This window comes from Pezoporus flaviventris, unplaced genomic scaffold (genome assembly GCF_033815535.1).
Source record: "Pezoporus flaviventris isolate CSIRO_AGI_PZ_B2104156 unplaced genomic scaffold, CSIRO_AGI_Pfla_v1 ptg000007l, whole genome shotgun sequence".
NCBI lineage: Eukaryota > Metazoa > Chordata > Aves > Psittaciformes > Psittacidae > Pezoporus > Pezoporus flaviventris.
The window spans coordinates 19,521,248-19,536,017 of NW_026892555.1; the positions used below are offsets into that span (position 1 = coordinate 19,521,248).

The 14,770-nt window shown below is 34.8% G+C and overlaps 1 protein-coding gene across 49 annotated transcripts in view; it reads right to left on the reverse strand.

Annotated features, from left to right (window-relative positions):
- RIMS2 (regulating synaptic membrane exocytosis 2) overlaps positions 1 to 14,770 on the reverse strand; it is a 457,644-nt gene that overhangs the window by 126,783 nt on the left and 316,091 nt on the right. For 28 of the 49 annotated variants that reach the window (XM_061447907.1, XM_061447897.1, XM_061447898.1 and 25 more), the window contains 3 exons: positions 6,057 to 6,236; positions 4,833 to 4,942; positions 3,966 to 3,998 (listed from right to left, as the gene is read on the reverse strand). In XM_061447907.1, coding sequence (XP_061303891.1) covers positions 3,966 to 3,998; positions 4,833 to 4,942; positions 6,057 to 6,236 — 323 coding nt within the window. The remainder of the gene's footprint in view (positions 1 to 3,965; positions 3,999 to 4,832; positions 4,943 to 6,056; positions 6,237 to 14,770) is intronic. The other 21 variants (XM_061447901.1, XM_061447905.1, XM_061447931.1 and 18 more) reach the window with 3 other exon arrangements.

The window sequence follows — 14,770 nt, forward strand, 5'->3', positions numbered from 1 at the left end:
GGAGAGTGAATAAAGCATCCATAAGTAAAACTCCAAGGTATATTTTGTAAATTTGTAGTTGAAATCAAAAACCCAAGGTAGATTCATGCATTATCATAAGGCAGCCTTGTTACTGATGCTAAGCTACTCTTTCCTGTCAGGCACACATAATGCAAGTTACCCCATGCAAGCAAGCACACAGGTACCATGGAAATAGTCACACAAAATTGGGATGGGTGAAAAGACATGTACCTTTATTTGTTAAATTGCTGTGTTTGACGATGATAAAGTCATCAAGTTACTAGCCAAGCTGAAGGTAGTCCAAGTTCCTATCCTTTATTATATACATGTGATCAATCACATCTTACAGAACCCCCACCAAAACCCAAAATCTAACTTATATGCCATATATTTTTTAAACATATGAAAACACAGCTGATAGAGTACGATAGAATTATGACAGGTTCTCTGTAATTGCATTGTAATAGTCTGTCTCCCTTCAAACTCTGATAGGGCAATGCAAAAAACACAATAAAATTCCTTCTTATATTGCAAAATTAAGTCTCATTTAACAGACAAATTATGTTCTGAATGAGACATAGCCCCTTAAAATAAGCAGACTGTCTTTCTGCCTGTCAACAGTATCCGTGTTTTCCTAACCACCAGAGTGTCTCAGTACTTTGTACTCTATACCGCGTGAGTTCCAACAACAATGCAATTGACAGTATAGATATTTTCTTTTTAAAGTTTTAAAATTATATCTGAGAGATATAAATACTGGAGATATGGCTGATAGCTATCTCTGATTAAACCTAATCAACTATCTCTGTTAATTCTATTCACAGATAATTTTATTCTGGAATTAGATCACCCACCACTGATGTTAAGAGGAGACAGTTAATCAGCATTAATGTCAGCTTTAACAGCATCTGAAACAACTTTCCCAAGACACAAGATCATTATGAGATCACCTATTTAAAGTCTGTACCATAGAGCATAAATAGAAGGTCAGATTCTCACTGAGCTCTACTACTTGGTAAATTTCTGAGCAATTCATTTTTATCTTTAAAGTTTTCATTAAATTTCTTTGGCCTTTCTAGCTTCTATGGTTGGGTGGATGATTGGGGTTTGGTTTTGGTTTTGCTTTGTTTTGTATGGATGAAGAAAGAATGTCCATGTTTATTTTTAAGAGGAAAAGGAAAAAATCTGTATCAGGAAAAATTCTCTGCTTGATTAGCAATTAACAACAAACCTAAAAGGCTAATACTGAATACATTCAAGAGCATTTTACGGTGTTCCATTTTAATTAGCAGCAAGCGGTCAGTGTGTGTATCCTTCCACCAAAGCAAGTTAAGAAGAAAGGAATATATCCGCATATAAATGAAAAAATCTTGTTAACCCATAAGAATTATAAATATTCCAGTATTCACTTATCATCTATAGCACTAATAATACAGAACACTTAAGAGTACATAACCATTTCACTGCTAAAAACAAGTTGTTTTTCTACAAATGTTCATTAGAAACAAAGTATCTCTATCTCTAGCATTATTTAGAAATATACAAGTAAAATCTCAGCTCTTTTTATCTTTTAATTCTGACCCTAATCTGGAAAGCAGTTACTCAGAGCTTTTTTCTCCTGTAGATTCCTCCTCTTCCAGTTCTAGTCATATCGCCTTAAGGACACCGTATTCCATGTTACTCCAAAAACTGTACTATAACAGAAAAAATCTTCACAACTGCAAATTATTCCATTATTTTTACTTGCATTTCTATTACATTCAAAGAAATGGTATGCAGTTTCAAAATACAGATTATTCAAATGAACACAGACTAAATGAGACTACTGCAGGAGTGGCAAACATAGAACTTTTTCTCTTCCACAAAACTGACACTACTATCGATTTCTTTTTGTGTGTAATGTATTTTCTACTAACACTTTTCTTCAGTATGATTCTAACTTAATCTGGTCAGCACTAAAATCATTAATTTCAAAATAAACATACATGTCAATAATGACATGCAAAACACGCATACATGTGCATGTGTCCATGCAATATAAAATCCCCTCTCATTTGAGTCAAGTATGTGCTTCTGTAAATACAGAAAGGACTACTCTGTGACAGTGACATCTTCTGGTATGGACATATATCCTTCCCAAAAACAGACAACTGTTCCAATTATCACCAATCAGAAACTGTTTTAATTATCATCAGGGCATAACTCATAAAAATCTATTCAAATGTCTGTAAAGTTTTCAGGCTTATTTGCTGCTTTATTTGTAAATTAATAACATAAACACCTTTTATATAGTACATTATTTTGATTCTGGTACTTCAACTGCTTAAAAATATATTTTTGTAAAATTCAATTCTCCACAGTAAAAAACTGCTATTAGTCATAATTGTGTTCTGTCACTGACAGAAGTTAGGTAATCTGCTAATCATTTAAAATGTTATTCCTTCTAAAGAAAATTATTATCCCCCTTAAAGAGAAGGATTAGAGACTCCTAAGGAAGTATAGAAAGAGCCTTAAAGCAGAATCATACTGTTAGTAGACTATGATCTCTTAATTTATGACAGAAAATTATATAGAAAAATGTATGAAAGCAATATCTAAGGATTATGGGTTTTATCTACAGTGTTTACCACATTTATATGTGTAAAATTCAACATAAAATGGTTTAGTTACTGTATCTCGAGTCACTGATGATGATCTGATTGCATACTAAAAATCAGTATCTGTGGATTTGGCAATTTTTTATAACCAAAAAGTCTTCCAAAACTACTTTAGACACAGGTACAGGAAAATATTACTCAGACTTCAAGTAAAAGAAAACAGAGATCCTCAAGTCCCAGCAGTACTTACCAGAGCAAACCATTCTAGCACTCCTATAAGAAATAATTATTTTATTGTATTTATTATATTTCTCTCTGTAGAACCTATGATGTAAATACCTTCTGTAATCAAACATGGTAAAAATATGCAGTACTTCACAACTGCTGCCCTAAAGAGCTCCCAGTCTAAATAGAAATACTAAGCAAAGAGCAGGGAAGAGTGGGTAAAACATGAAAGCATATACAGCAAGGACAGCAAACATCATGTGATTAGATATGATTATTTCCTGGCATATCTAGACTGTATCTCATACAAGCATTTCACAACACATGACCACAAAGAAATTAATATACTAGGATGATAATCTGTGAAAGAGATTTCTTTTCATGACGTTTTGCCTCCAAAATAGAAATAAATACTTTAAACATGTAAATACTAAATTAAAAAGTCTGATGAGAGAGACAGATAAAGTAATAGTACATACAGACCCTCACTGGTACAACCAAGGACTGCAATTGATATCTTGAGACTTGCTATTAGGCAAATTAAATGGTTTTAATGATATAAAATAAGGGGATTAAATTTTTAGCAGAAGTATTATAAATTTTTGAAAGACTGTCTTGATTCAATTTATTCTTGCTCCTATATTATCTGAAAAATTACCTAGTAATTCAGCAACTGTATAACACTATAACATATTCGCAACAAAAAAAAACCCAGTGATCTGATTAAATGCATGGGTAACACTAAACATATCAAATATCCACAAAAGCTTAAACTACAGTATGTGACTAAAGTGCTAATCCTGAAAAGGTACATACATATGTAAATTAACTGAAATACTCTCATTTGCTGCAGTGTAAATCCTTGGTATTTAAAAAAGGGCATATGTCTAGGTATTTTTCCAATGATGATTATATTTAGATAGTGCTATTTACACTGTCTTTTCTTTTTTTCATGTAGAACTCTGTACAATTTATAAGCCACAGGTCTAAATATATATAAAAAAAAGACTAAATAATTATTATAATAATTCCAACTATGTCTGTGCACTCCAGTAACATCAATTGCAGTTGGGTTTATTTTTCCCTATATAGCCTCTCAAAAAGGCTTTCAGGTGAAAAACAAACCCTCCTTTATGTACAGACCTTCATAAGATTCTATTTCCTTGTCTCCATTGTCTAGGAAAAGTAACAAAAACAGAACAACAAAAAAAAAAAAAGGAACCAAAGGACAGGGGTTAAAAACAACAGAAGTTTCATAAAAGATACAATATACATGTTAAGGATTAAAAAGAAAGGAGTGTATATGGCCATTTAGACTGATTTTGCACAGCACATGAAGTTATCAAGAAGTGGAAGGGTGAAAATGTATATGCTATCAAAAATATATTTGTATACCTCTGTTTCTAGTCATTTTGGAAAATGTCTCCATTGACTAGTTGTTGACTAGTGCTTTTATAAGACATTAAAGATAAGCACAATTATAGTACCACTAAAACATGAATCATGAATTATCTTGCTGATCTCTTCTGTTTTAAAGATTATTATGTCTTGCTCTTCCTGTTTCAAGATGCAGGTTTTATATTAGCAATTGGTAACATACTCCATGTGAACACACAAGTGATCAGCTATCTCTTAACACCCAAAAGAGCCAGTTTTATCACTAAACAACACACAAAAGATCATTTCCTGTCCCTGTTTAAGTCAGGGACAAAACACCTACTGAGCTCAAAAGGAACAGGACAATGCTAACAGTTAGTCCATCTTGGTTCGTGCGCACTGCACTACTAATTATTGTTGTACTGCTAATGTTTCATTTCAGTCAAGACTACTGTAGATATTCAAACATGATAGAAGAAAATAGAGTACAAAATACTACTATGAAATCCCAATTCAGTACTCAAAAACTCAAGAGATTTCAGCTCTAATGCCCCCCCCAAAAATACAAAAAAAAAGTAATCAACCTTCATGAACAATTTTGCAATGTCATCAAGGAGAAAAACATACACTTACTTCTCTCCAACGTCCCCTTTGGTGGGAGCTGTGGTAATTGCCTGCCCCTTCGCCCTACTACTGGAGTACTTGATGGGCTTGTCTGAACAGACCCAGTTCGAGGATGTGACCTATGAGACACATTACAAAACAAACCATAGCCATTAAAAGACAAATTCATCCTTAAATACCATCAAGAACTGATAACATAAGTAGGCTTTAGATCACTTTGGACCCTTGAAGTCTCATAGTGAAATTAGCATCTCTTTTCAGAATAAGACCTGATTAAAAAGAGCTATCTCTCCAAGAAAAAGAAAAGAAAGCCAAACTAAGGCTGAACATTCATAAGATGTTTGTCTGCATAGTCAAACCAGAAAATGCATTGTGTGTATATTCATGTGCACATGGACATAATACCCACATACACATAAAATTATCCACAAGTTAAATTCAACTATCTTTACTCAGCTTGTATTTGGTTAAATTACCATTGAGTGGCATGAGATTACAGGGATTTGTTTAAACAAAGTAATAAACTGAGAAAATACACTCATAGTTGACTCTAATTCTCACTGGGGATTTGATGTTACTGACTCTAACTTTCAGAAAATAAAAGAATGTATTCTGCAGTACTAAAATAAGGAGAGGTTTTACTGAACATCAACTAGACCAAAATGTACTGATCTTTTTACTATATTATGTTTATTTAAGCTAAGAGTAAAGTATAGAAATCCTCAAAATGTCAATCAGTAAAGTAGAGCACTCAAACAGGAACAATACAGACTATGGCACAGTAAAATGTAATCAGAAAAAATGGTGGTTAAAATGGTAGCTGATAGACAAAGTTAGTACAGTCCATTCAAAGAAACTTAAAAAAAAAAGTTCCATTTGATGTTGTTGTGATGGTTGTTCCATAAGCAATGTCTGATGAACACAAACAATTTCTCATTCTGTAAGAGAAGTGTATGATAGTTATGAGGTGCTTTATGTGGGAAACCATCCAGGATTCCTGACAAATGAGAAATCACAAACAAATGTAGTTAAATACTGTTAGCAAACAATTTGCAATGGCAGCCACACCATTATATCCAGAGTAGAATATAAATAGTGTGTTGGCACTGAAATAGTATCTATCGCTACTAGTGATCAGCTAAGAATGAGGTGATACCAATTAGCTACTGGGAAAATAAAATGGTGAGCTGGTGGGGCAAACGGGAATTAGTCTGATTGATTTGTCTGTTTCACCTCGGTAAGGCAGGTGAAGGAGGGGCAGATCTTCCAGTCATTAATGAAGGCATCGACCTGATGAGGTTTGAGTCAGGACGCTCTGTGGATCGGGAGCGGGAGTTGGTCCGCTCTAGCATAGGACGTTGCTCTGTTGATCTGGATCTTTGATATGGCTGTCTATCTGCTGCTTCACAATTCCTGTAATGTTAGTCAAAAAGCAGCTCAGTTGACCTTTGACTTTTCTATTAATTATAAAATATGCTGCATGATACTAGTTTGAAGCAAATACTTTTGTCATGTACATTTTTATTGGGTAAAATTTCTGAGTTCGCTTCTTGATAACATACAGTATTTTATACATGTATGATTCGGCTTGCTCTGTACTCTTGATAAATGGGCTGAAATGTTTCCAATGTCTCAGTAATGACTATCCATGCAATAGTCTGTATCCTGAGAACTTCTAGGTAAAAATATTGTTATTTTAGAATCATAGAATAGTTAAAGTTGGAAAGGACCTTAAGATCATCTAGTTCCAACCCCCCTGCCATAGGCAGGGACACCACACACTTTTTCTTATTAATACATCAACATTAGAGGAAAATAACAGCTGACAATATTGAGTCTCACTAAAGCTAAAGACTCATTTAATTGTGCAGTTCAATTGAGCATTTTTACTCAAATTACTAGATTTTTACAGACTGTATTATCTTTAGAGTTAGTACTCCTGTTTATAGGAGAGTCCACATTCCAAATGTTATAATTACCATGTAGTACTGTTAACTATCATCGGACTTAGGATGTCTGTCAAAATATAGGCTAGAGTATACTGATGGATTCATAGGCATGCTTGGACTGTAGTCAGATGAAAATGTACAGCATCATTAGTACTTGCAGAGGTTCCACCAACTAGACGAAGTTTGGTTTGTAATAAAAAAAAAATAAATTCTTCTAATCCACAGCCTAATGAACTTTGCCATTAAAAATTACCATTAGAGATGCAACGGGGAAAAACTAGACTGAGTAGAAGAGAATTCCTTGACCAAGCAGTCAAGTCTTTTACTATCTGAGGCAATTAATCATACCATTACTTTCAGAAATGAATCAAGTCCCACATTTTTTCGCAATGTAATTGGGCTGATTGCAAGGAGTAATATTTGCTAGCAATATCCTAAAAAACATAAAATCAAAGTAATTGTAAAAGTAAAATCCACACCCTGATGGAGCTACTCATTAAATTCATATTCCTCCTACCTCTCCTTGAGTAACTGAACAGCTATAGAATATAAATGGGGAACATGTACCCTTCAGGACTTCTCCCTGAGTGAAGTCATGCATTTTACAATGAAGCCAGTTAATACAAAGAGTGACTGGATGGTGATTAAATGTAACAAGAAGCCAAATATTAATTAGTGTCAAAAAAGGGACATACCACAGTCTCCCACTATGAAGAGTCTTATTTTATCAATAGCAATTTTTTTTCAAAAAAATGTATTGTGACAGAGTATAGCTGTCTCCAGGGTGGATAACTTTGCTGAACAGGTTGATAAAGATTCATTAAAATGAATGTTTCTTCAGGCCTTCCATGAGGTCTTAATTGGACCCCTAGAGCGTATGAAGGATTTACCACAGACAGGTTCAGAATAATACCATTCACTATGAACCTACATCTATAAGCTCCTAACAAGCAAACACACCACAGTGAGACACATAATGGTAATTATAAGCTGAGGCACTAAAGATTGGAGGAAAAGTACAATGAGCCTGGCACAAAACTACAACAGAATTACCTCGCTTCTTCTTTTATCAGATCTGTTTCTGAATGGGAAGCTTCATCAGCAAAAACATCCACTGTCTCGCTTCTTTTACATTGTGGATAGACAAAAAACAAAACCTTAGCTTTGATACGAATGTTGCTTAATTTAGGTAACTGTTCAAGAGAGGTTTCAGCACTACAGAATGTGAGAAAGGTGTCAGCCATCTGCTGATAAAAAATGACCATGGTAATAAATTCTTAGACTATGGGAATAAATTCCAAGAATAAAATATTCCTACATTCGATAAAATTACAAATAGAACACAACTGAGGTCCAGACAACCCACCCCTACCCTGTTTACAAACATATTTAAGGAAATTATTGAGCCCACAAAGACCTTCTTTGGGTCTGTCACACACAAAAAGCTAGAACAACCCTTTTACTGCCAGTGAGTGTGGGACTGCTGGAGCACACAGCAGCAAGGACTAGGCAATATGGTGAGATGTGTAATTCCATTTTATATTTTTCTCTCCCACAGCGAGTATGACATAGAAAGGATCAGGTGAGTAGCAACACATGGTTCTTACAAACACTTCATAAGAAGTTAAGCCTCTTTCACTTGTTACTCCTAAGGCCTCATTCACTTCAGTTGTAGTATCAAATGTGTTTCTTAGGATGTTAGGGATATGACCCATTGCCTGGATTAAAAGGCAGAGAGACTTTTCTGCCACTAGGATCAATACTAATGGCTTGGTGGGCAGGTTTTGTATTTTGCAGAGCATCACAGAGCCACTATATCTAACCAGTAACAGATAAAGGCCTCAGAAATTTCATATTCAAGGGGTTATATAAATCATTTGCCACAATCTGCAGCTGGCATTTACTTCAAGTGGAAAAACAACAAGGAGTTCCCAGAAGTGAAGGAGAACATGGATTTTGGAAGTGAACCCTTTGCTCTTAATGAAGCTTTGGCATCACTGTTTTGTAGACTGAAGTATTTGAAGACCAAGTTGAATCCTAGGTGAAACCGAGTTGTTACCCTGGGCTACAGGCTACATGATGCAAACCTTCCTGTACCCAGAGCAGCAGAGAGCTGTTTCAGCATAGTGGCAATCTTCCACTTGAAAACTTCACTGTCTGGTTCTTGATCATGCGCATAGAAAGTACAATTCACAGACAGCTTTATTGCCTGTTCTTTGTCCTCACTTTTTTTTTTTTGAAACTTTTAACAGTAAACACATGTGCTATATGATCCAGGTCTTCAGAAACGGACTGTCTCTTTTATAGAGAAAATAACACTCCAATAACCTGCTTGGGCAGGGGAGCTCTTAATCTAGCACAGTATACAACTATCCGTTAGCACCACAATCCAGACATGAATGGGGCAGTTTTCAAAAGACCTTAGTGAATTTAAAAATAGGAGTTGGTAATTTTTAAGATTACATCCTTGAGGGCTTATGCTCCCAAGTTATCTAGATGAAGGTTTCTTCTTTTCTCACTGTAATTCATATGTTTTACTGTTTTTTAACTGGAAATAGTCTAAGTTAAATTATTCAATATTCATATGATATTTTAAAGCTGTTTATCTTTGCTAAAAGAAATCAATTATAAAAATGCAGTTAGTGAAATGTCAAATAATGACCTCATTCATTTAGTATTGCCTACAGTAGCATCCTTCTACCTTTGGTATAGGAAACATGCATGGAAGGTGGCCTATTCCCCTGTCAAAGTCTACAAGACTTGTAAGCATAATTCTCCCCTACACTGAGGAAAGAGTACAGCAGTGTTTGGTTCTTAACCAAGCATACCTATCACACTGAAACAGTCTGAACTCTCTTTAAGCCACCATGCACAAAGCTCTGTGAGTATTCACAATCTAATTTTATATACCAAAACCATCAAAAATTAGAATTAGATTCCCATGGTATTTAGGTAGCACTGTAAATTTCTAGTAACTACAGTATCTAACCAAAGGTGTTACTATATTTTGTTTTAGCTACTGATTTATCTGCATTACTCCATATCCATATTCTGGAAATTTCAAAAGCTCTTTTTCCAATGCAGAAAATAACCATTTCTAATTTTTCAGATTTGTTACTTTTCTTAATAAAAAGGAGAATTTTCAACAAAGTAATACCTTAAATTATCTAAACTTATGCATAGAGAAAGCCCTTGAAAATATGAACATTTTTCAAGAGTAAGAAATCATAACAGTTTACAACACAAAGTTATTTTTTCCCAATATAACTGAAACCAGTTTATTCAAAAGCCCAAGTCAAATTATTTTACTGTGTGCAAGCCTAAAAGAACAAGGTATGAGTATGAGATCATGCCAAGCACAATTTTAGTACTAGGTTGTTCTTGTAACAAAAAACAGAATAAATAACAATAGAATTACTGTAGGATTATAGTCCACTACAATTCAGCTCCTAGTACATCTTTCTTCATTTAGGAACACTAATCACAAAACAAGTAAAATACAGCTATACATTTTCTAATTATCATGATTTCAAACTCCAGCTAATATACAGTGGTAATACCTGTCAGTGTCTGTGGATGGCTGCTGGATTTCAATCCTTGGACATGTTATTCTTCTACTAGCTATAGGAACTTTGCTGTTCAGTCACAGACACAAGATCCTCTGTTAGCATAACATAGATAAGCATGTCTACAAACAACTGAGATTTCTAGTAGAAAACAAACTTAAATTTGAGTCATAAATATTGTAATAGAAAATGGAAAAATGGGAAGGAGCAGTATATGGCAAAATATCTAGATAAACTGGTGACTCAATATGTCATCAGATCACTCATCTATACTTACAAAGAAACAATATAAAATAATGCGCTGCTATAGTTTTTAAAATGAAGGAACTTAATGCTTTTAGTCACTCTTGCAAAATAAAAACAGGAAGCAAAGCAAGATATATATCTATACACATACTTGCACACACCCACACTATCTAGTTACATGTACATTACACAGTGGTGTATGTGATAACTACAGGTACATCTACATGACAGTCACAGGCATGACTAAACTGTAACGTGCCAGTTTCGGAACTACTTTTCTATCTTCTGACTCAGCTAAACAGCCAAAGCAGAGAACACATCTGCAACCTCAAGCATACTATGCTCCACGCACCTACGTGCGCTGCCTACAGTGGCAGAAACATAGATGCTTACTGCTTGCTTAGGTATCTATACATGTCTTTACAGTCACTTTGGTGACACTGTTGTAGACATACCTTACCATGCTAACACATGATTACATAGTAAAATTATTGAAACGTTTAAAGAAAGCACATATAGCTATACCTATAGAGATTTGCCCTTCAAAATATTTCATCGTCAATAGACTTACTGAGGAACAAACACAGGTTCCAGTATAGGTTGGGGAACGACCTGTTAGAGAGCAGTTTAGGGGAGAGGGACCTGGGGGTCCTAGTGGACGACAGGATGACCATGAGCCAACACTGTGCCCTTGTGGCCAAGAAGGCCAATGGCATCCTGGGGTGTATTAGAAGGGGGGTGGTTAGTAGGTCGAGAGAGGTCCTCCTTCCCCTCTACTCTGCCCTGGTGAGACCGCATCTGGAATATTGTGTCCAGTTCTGGGCCCCTCAGTTCAAGAAGGACAGGGACCTGCTGGAGAGAGTTCAGTGCAGGGCAACAAAGATGATTAAGGGAGTGGAGCATCTCACTTATGAGGAAAGACTGAGGGAGCTGGGTCTCTATAGTTTGGAGAAGAGGAGACTGAGGGGTGACCTTATTAGTGTCTATAAATATATAAAGGGGGAGTGTCATGAGGATGGAGCCAGGCTCTACTCAGTGGCAAACAACGATAGGACAAGGGGTAATGGGTACAAACTGGAACACAAGAGGTTCCACTTAAACTTGAGAAGAAACTTCTTCTCAGTGAGGGTGACGGAACACTGGAACAGGCTGCCCAGGGAGGTTGTGGAGTCTCCTTCCCTGGAGACATTCAAAACCCGCCTGGACACATTCCTGTGTAACATTATCTAGGTGTTCCTGCTCCGGCAGGGGGATTGGACTAGATGATCTTTCGAGGTCCCTTCCAATCTCTAGCATACTGTGATACTGTGAATAGCAAAGTCCTGCTTTAAGTCAGGAGTTTCATCTGACAGTTTTCCAAGGTTCTTTCCAATCCAAATTAGTTAATAATTCTATGGATGCAGTCAGAGATTTATGGTAGCTATTACGATAAAATATCCATAAAACTGATGTGTCAATCCTGGAACAATTAAGACTGGAACTACGTGATGAAATATTTCATATCTCTTTGCCTGTAAAATCAGACACAATTAATTTTGTGTATTTTTGAGGAATAGAAAGCAACTTGTGCATTTGTAGGGAAAATGGTAAAATTATGTAAGCAATTTCTTCTTCATAGAAGATCAATATCAAACAAAAAGAAGTGGTGAATGGTTTTGAGAAAAAGGCTTCTTAACTTCCAGTTAACACTATTTGTAACTGATTTCGAATGAAAGCAAAAATAACAAAATAGATAATAATTATTCTTGTTTATTATTAATAATAACATTTATAATTACTTATAATAATGACTATCATTAATAACTATTACTGGTTATTATTATATCATTTGTTGTGTTTGCTTTCATTTGAATTATTATTATTGTTGTTTAACTTAAATAGTTAAATTTAACTAGTTTAAAAATCAATTTCCACTATTTTATTCATAGGTGATTTCTCAAAAAACGATCCTTGCAGGCTATTATTTCCTTATACAAAAGTGAACCAGTGAATTCAAGCAATAAAAATGTTGCCTTACGTCTTATTAATTTATTTAGATTGGACTAACTTTATCATATTAACATTTATTCATATTTTTATTCTGTGCCTACAGTATGAAATACTTGGAGTATTCAACACCAATTGAAAAGTCTGAGAGACACAGACAGATTTTTGCTATAATGTAATATGTTAACTGTTTTAACATTATTTTTCCTGGTACTTGTAACATATATTTTCATTTATATAGCCAGTTGCCTTTTATAGAACCTTGTATTTTGACAACTACTTCCAGCTTTCAGCATCTTTAACATAGACATCCAATTGACACACATTAAAGACTCACACTACAGCAACACTTATCTCGTTCTCATGAGATGACTCACTGAAGATTATTATAAAACTGATTAGTATTCAAAAGCTAGGAACTCAAAATTCTCAAAGAAGAGAGCTGAAAATCGTTTCCCACTCATCCACCCCAGCTCTATTTTATAACTCAATATACTTCTGCAATTTTCTCCAAGATAATAATTAAATTTCAATAAAAATATTAGAAATATTCCAAAGTAGAAGTGTTTCAGCTGTACATTATAACATCATTACACATTTTTTTCTCATTTCAGAACACAGTATGTCACCCACTCAGCTTGAATGTTGCATCACAATGTATGAGCAATGACAGGAACATTGAAGGGTTTTAATGAACATGTATTTCATCACAGAAGAGTAAGTGGTATGTAAGACAATGCATAGAGAGATTTGAGAGAGAAGCAGTGAGAGAAGCTCAGCCTTAGGGCTGGAATGTTCAAACGCAGTTCAGCAGACCACGTGGACTGTAGACTAACCAAGTGGATCAGTTGTAGGCTTAAAATTAAGCAGGTACTTATATATGCCTCTGGACAGTGTAGCACTAAATGCAAAATTTCAAAAGCACCTGGTTCTTGGTGCTTTTCGTGGGATATTTTTCCTCAGCTCTTAAATCTAACTTTATTTGCACATGCACACTGTATTTAATTGGCCTTCTGTTTTCCAAAAATATTCTGAAAGGCCAATAAGATGGTAGACATTTAATTAGTAAATTGTCACAAATACAGCTTAATACTGCAAATATGTGTTCATCTCTCTTCTGAACTTTTGGCAACAGACCTGTAGTTCTGACCTCACTGAAGTCAACAAGACTTCTGTCACCTGATGAGGCCAGGATTTCAATCAGATCATTCCAAGACAGTTATGCAATAATTCATTGTCTTTTAAGCTCTTAAATTACAAATGAGCAAAATAGCATACTGTTTCTGTTAAAGGCATTCTGTGAAACCATTGATCTTAACAGAATGTGATCCATTTAAACAGTCTTCATTCTATTCAAGTATGTACTGTGCCGTATGGTCTACCTAAAGTCATACTGGCTCACAACAAATGTGGTTTTACTTCTTTTTCCATAGCTTTTGGGAGCTATATTTAAATGGGGATAGAGAATAGTAACAAAAAAATTTTCTTTTTCAAGTTAAAAATCTTTTTTATTCCTCTGATTTTTACCTATATTAGCATGTATACAGTACTAAATCTAAGACAAGTGAAGTAAATCATAACTATTTAATGTGACTATCAAAGCAAATACAAAACTTTGTTTACACTAAGCACTTTCCAGCCTTCTTCAAATGCTATCCATTTTCAGTATGTTTGGCACTTTCCCAGGAAGAACTAATAAGCACGGCTCTTGCCATAAGCATAAATTAAGTGTATACTTCAAAAACCTAAAATTGAAGAGGCAGCAAACAGAGGCATGCTGGTTCAAAGAACTAGGGAAGAAATATGGTCTGAGAAAGTCTCTGTGGCAGCAATTATTGAGCCAAAAGACCCTTACAAACCTCTCTTCTACAAAGACAAGAGAAACTTGCATCAAAATATTAGGGATTAATTCTGGGGTTTTACCATATTTTATTTTTAGTTTCAGGATGACAAAGTCACTTATGTTCTCCTTCAGTCTCTGAGTTCCTTAAGCAGAATTCCTCTTTTAGTCAATATATACAGAATAAATATGAATCGTAATTCTATTTAAATATTCTTAGGACTGCAGATGAACTATGATTAATCCTTTTCATATATAAATCTTCTGGTTTCAATATATGGTATCATTTTATATGGTTTGTTATATTCAACTGAGTATAGTCTATAGCTTTCAGTGACTTGTTTTAGGTACATAACTATT